We start from the raw sequence: 4844 nt of genomic DNA, 5'->3' as shown, positions 1-4844 counted from the left end.
CCTCATCCTCAAAGTGTACACCCAGGAGGTGTACATTTATACTTTTATAACATCCGTTATTCACAGTCGCGGCCCGCTCACTCTATTCGGATGAGATACATACATACATACATATATTTATTTATTTATTTATTTATTTATTCCTTACGACGTGACAGAGTTTGGGGTCCTTCAGCCACAACACCCCGCCGCGTGTTTGAGGATCAAAAAGTGGGTGAGCGGGAAGATGAAATTAATAAAAATAAAAAAATTATCCGGCCGCTATCGGTTCCCTGCTCTCCCCAACCACTAAAGTCGTGTGCGTCCCAAAAATTCATACGGTAGAAAAGTGTCGTAAAGAAGTGCGTATTCGTTTTACCAGGAGACATATACATATATATATGTATATACGTTAATTAAGGCAGCCAGCTTCCCTCGCGATCATTCTCTTCACAAGCTCCTAAAACAAAACAAAAAAGGACCGTACAACATAACAAAAAAAAAAAAAAAAAATTTAAGCAAAATGTCAACGGTACCAAGGAAAAAGAAAAAATGTGCGGCCTCATCGATGTTGGTGGTAACAACTCCCTCTCAATCATGCACCTGCCATGTATGCTCCGAGATCTCGCCTCACGTCGGGGTTGTTGAGCATCTCATAAAAATTTAAGCACTCGGCATGTCGGAGTGCTGGCGTACAAAAGGGCGCAACAAGTTTCTTCCGTGACACGTCCTTCACCATCCAGTAGCACCAGGGGACTACGCTGGACAATCTCTCAGCCGTATCCAGGGCTGGAATAAGAACCTGATCTGCATCCTCTACGGTCTCATCTACAAGCCCAATTTTTTCTGCAGTCGACGCATCCACAAGCTACCCAAGCTGAAGAAGTTCTTCACACACTCTATGTCCAACAACATGTGAAGTGAGAGCAGCAAAAGATGGCGGAACCGTCAATCCACATTTGGTGGCACTGAGGCCGATTTTAAATGGTCTCCCCTCATCTCCCGCTTTTGCAGCCATGACCCTGTAGTCCGACGCCAGGGCAATGATACAGCCAGCGCCAAGGGCATCTCCATTTATGGCTGAAACAAGAGGAACTGGAAGGGTGTTGAGGGTAACATACACCTTTTGAAGCAAACCCCAGTAATGCATGAAGGACTCATATTCCAATTTCGCGTGAAGCATCTTTAGGTCCAGACCCGCACTGAAAGCACCAACAAGTGCGGAGGTCAAAACGATGCCCCGGCAAGCATCCTTCTCGGGGTTGCAGAGCTCACAGATTGCATCCAAAAGATCGCTCATAAGAGATGCCGAAAGAATGTTCGCCGCAGGATTTTTCATGGCAATAATCTTGACATCTTTTATTGGCGATTCCGTGACCTCGACTAGCCGTGTTGTCTGAGAGCATCGCGTCCCTCCCGTGCCAAAATCCCGTCTGGCCACCGCACTCAAAAGCCGCCGCACATGTCTACCTAGCCGCATGTAAACCTGAAGAAAGGCCCCCACAGGCCATCCGTCGGCACCCCACAAAAAAAAAAAAAAAAAGACAATAATGATCAGCATAAATCACAACAACTCCCCAATTGTCAGTTTTCTCATGTCAATTTATGCCGCTCCTGTTTTGTTTTTGTTTTTGTTTTTTTTTTATGTGTAACACTTGTTTCGTTTGATTGAGTCGTCTCCAATTGTGACAGCACGCGCCCCAAGTTTCTGAGCAGAGAGCGAGCCAACGAACTCAGATCCGCGGTGTACCCCCTATAACAAGCACGCACGGTAGATTGGCCTGCACCTTCTTGCAGGTATATCAGCGTGTATGTAGGAAGGTTGCGTCCGGATTTATTTGTAACGCCACTTATTTAATCCTGAGCAGCACGCAAAAAAAAAAAAAAAAGACCGGCAAAACAAGATGCAGCTGCGTCAGGATGTAAAATTCTCAGAAAGTTAAGAAAAAAAAAAAACAGCTAGGATCAAAAGAAAAGAGATGATGCCTCCTACACCCCACATTTCATCTGCTCAAATACCATTGCCAAAGCCTCTATGCGGAAAAAACAACAGCAAATTTTCTTCTGGAGACAAAAATGGAGAGAGAGAAAAAGATGGGGGAAACAAAAAGAAATATATATGTATCTATATATTTTTATAAGGTGCGCCCAATTAAAATCTGCGTGGGGGAGGAACTGCGCTTCCAGGATTTGGCATGCGAGCTGCCTTTCCCCTGGTCGGAAGCGGCACAGCCCTCGATGCGTTTCCTACACGAGCTCTCTTCTGCGGCCTGTCGTCATCGCCATCGGATGTGTACCCGCGTTTACGGTCCTGAGCCTCCGCACGGCGCTCCATCTCGTCCCAGCTCAGCACACTTTCCTCATCCTCATCGTCGCTGTTGTCGGGCTCGCTTTCTTCATCCTCGAGAAAAGAGCTTCCTGTTTCGTCCGACTCCTCGTCGTCATCTTCGTTGTACGTCGAGTCATCGGTGTCTGAGTCCTCCTCCTCCTCCTCCTCCTCGTCTCCGTCAAAGTCGTTGTTGAGTACCGCCCACCCCGCGCCGGGTCGCCAGGGGTCCCATTCTGCATCGTCAAGAATTGTTTTGAGCACGACCTTCCAGTTGGGATTCACGGTGGTCTCCATGTAATACAGCCGTGATGCGAGGCACCAGTCCTTAATCACCTCCAAACTGCTTCTCGGAATTGTTGTGAGAGTTACCGCCGGTTTGTTGTAGTCCTTAAAAATAAGCGACATGTCAAACGTGGAGCCACCCGGTATGACACGCTCCAGCGACACCACCTCGATATCCGCCACCCGCTGCGTGAACGGTGGTCTGTCGGAGATTGCCCAGAGAACCTCCCTGTTAGCTTTGAAGGTGGTCAACCCCTTGGCGTGAACGCCCTCAAAAGAAAAGTTACTCACAGGGATCTGCGTCTTTATGTTACTCATCTTCTCCACCGCCTGAGCAAAGCGCATAAATTGCTTATTGGTCTCACTAATACGCGCTTGTTCACGTTCTTCAGCCGCGATTTCTTCATCGTAAGATTTCCTTCCACCCGTGACAGCCTCACTGCTTTCCATGACATCGGCCACAAACTGCACTTCATCCACGCTTTTACGAGCAATCTCTACTCCCTTTTTTAGGGTAATATGATAAATGACGCGGATGGAGTTGACAGCTGGCTGGAATATGATGTGTTTAACATTATCAAACAGTATGTCAATTGGCACCCCACCAATAAACGAGAAACGAAGTCCGTTCTGATGAAGCTCAAGGTTCCCGATGCAATCCTTGTTTTGGCGGCCGGTAGTGGCTGTTGGTCTTATTTTAACTTGAGGGAGCCGTAGTGAATTTGGTGTGACATTTAGTTTGGTTCCTCCTGCGGTTGTAGATATCCTCCGCCGTTCTGTGTCTCTGTTCTTAATCCGCTGGTGGATACCCTGGATGGCAATCTTCACCTCTGAGAAAACATCGGAAGAAGCGCGATAACTCAATTCCTTTACGAAAATCTTTGTTCGATGAAGCCGGTACGCAATATTTGCCTCTTGCAACGAATGAAACGTCACAGTGCAGGTGACATATTCGCCCTCTGGTTTCACGTCCACTTTATTGATGGTCGAGGCGTGGAATGCCGCAATTTCCCCGCAAACAGGAAAAAAAGCAACTTCCTTCTCAACGTGCACGTAGATGTCATTCCGTGCTTGTAGTGGTAGAGTGCCCTCCTTGGGATACGGAATAATATCGCCATACGCAAGGCGGCCCATCTCGTATACGCGTAGTTCTTCAGTCGCAGTTGTTGTTGCCTTCTTCCCCCCCGCGGCAATCAGCTCCGCGTGTAATTCTCTCAACAGGGACTTGAGTTTTTCCTCCCGAGCGGCTTCCCTCGACAAGAGAGGAACGCTGCTCTGTCCCTGACGGGTAATCTTGTTCAACTCACGTGAACTGACGTCAAAGGCTTCCTCCTGCGTCTCCCCCTCGTAAAGAATTTCCTCCAGCTTGCGAGTTGTCTTCGTGTTAAGTTGGGCCGCACCGTTTTTGATCGTCACGGTGTCAGACAACTCCAAGTCAAAACTCTCCCCGCCGCCATCCGGCACCCCCTCAAGCGTCACACGCACAACAAACGTCATCCCATCCGCAATGGTCGCGGTCCCCTTTTCAGAGATGGTCCCTCGAGCCTCAAGCACCATAAGACCAGTGGAGAATCCCAGAGAAGTTGGCAAATGTTTAGCCAGTGTTTCGTTGGTGGCTCTGGCGTGGTTTATGGCCCCCGTGTACACTTCATTTAGTCTGGTGCCCACTCGCAGCAGCTCCATCACCTTCTCGCTAACAGAATAAAGAAACTGATATGCATCTTTCGCATTAGAAGGTGCATTTGCCTCCACAATGAGCGTGCGAGCAAAAAAGGCTGTGTAGCCGCAGTTCTTTACACCGTAACGGACAACAATTATGTCCCCCCGCAATGGCTGGGTGCTCAGTTTAGTCACCTGAATTTGGGATTCGTACGTTCCACGGTGCATGACGCATGGTGTCAGGCCCGACGCAATGGAAAACTGGGAGATTTCAAGTCTTTCGAGACCCTTCACTGTGTTTGGCATCTGAAGCCTCTGAGAGATCTCTTCCTGAATGGCACTCAACGCCCTTGGGTGTGTTCTTTGTGTCTCCTCCTCGATTAGTCCGCGTATAAATCGTCGGAAGACGGCACTGCAAAGACCTGCCGCCTTCTCCACACATGACAGCGCCGCCTCATCCTTGATGAAAAGGAATTCACCCAACAGTGGCGCCACCTCCACCGTCCTCTCGGCAGAAACGAGATTTCGAAGCAACGGAATGAGTTTGGATGCAAAATCCCCTTCCTGAATGGCCAACTCCTTCTGGCAGAGCCCC

General features: G+C 48.7%; 1 protein-coding gene and 1 pseudogene across 1 annotated transcript, besides 7 other annotated features; both read right to left on the bottom strand.

The window, feature by feature from the left end:
- Positions 1-4844: a sequence feature (heterozygous, Esmeraldo-like haplotype).
- Positions 115-142: a microsatellite.
- Positions 128-441: a mobile genetic element.
- Positions 230-254: a sequence feature (AT_rich).
- Positions 442-503: a sequence feature (T-rich).
- Tc00.1047053509761.20 lies at positions 575-1540 on the bottom strand (annotated as a pseudogene).
- Positions 1597-1623: a microsatellite.
- Positions 2132-4844, bottom strand: Tc00.1047053509761.10 (hypothetical protein, conserved; the record flags this gene model as incomplete). The annotated part of the gene is made up of 1 exon (XM_798803.1): positions 2132-4844. A coding segment is annotated over one exon (2713 nt), but the record flags the coding sequence as incomplete, so codon positions are not given.
- Positions 2457-2479: a microsatellite.

This window comes from Trypanosoma cruzi, genomic scaffold, assembly GCF_000209065.1.
Source record: "Trypanosoma cruzi strain CL Brener 1047053516451 genomic scaffold, whole genome shotgun sequence".
Classification (NCBI taxonomy): Eukaryota; Euglenozoa; class Kinetoplastea; order Trypanosomatida; family Trypanosomatidae; genus Trypanosoma; species Trypanosoma cruzi.
The sequence above is the reverse complement of the archived record's forward strand: the minus strand, read 5'-3'. Positions and strand labels throughout refer to the sequence as shown.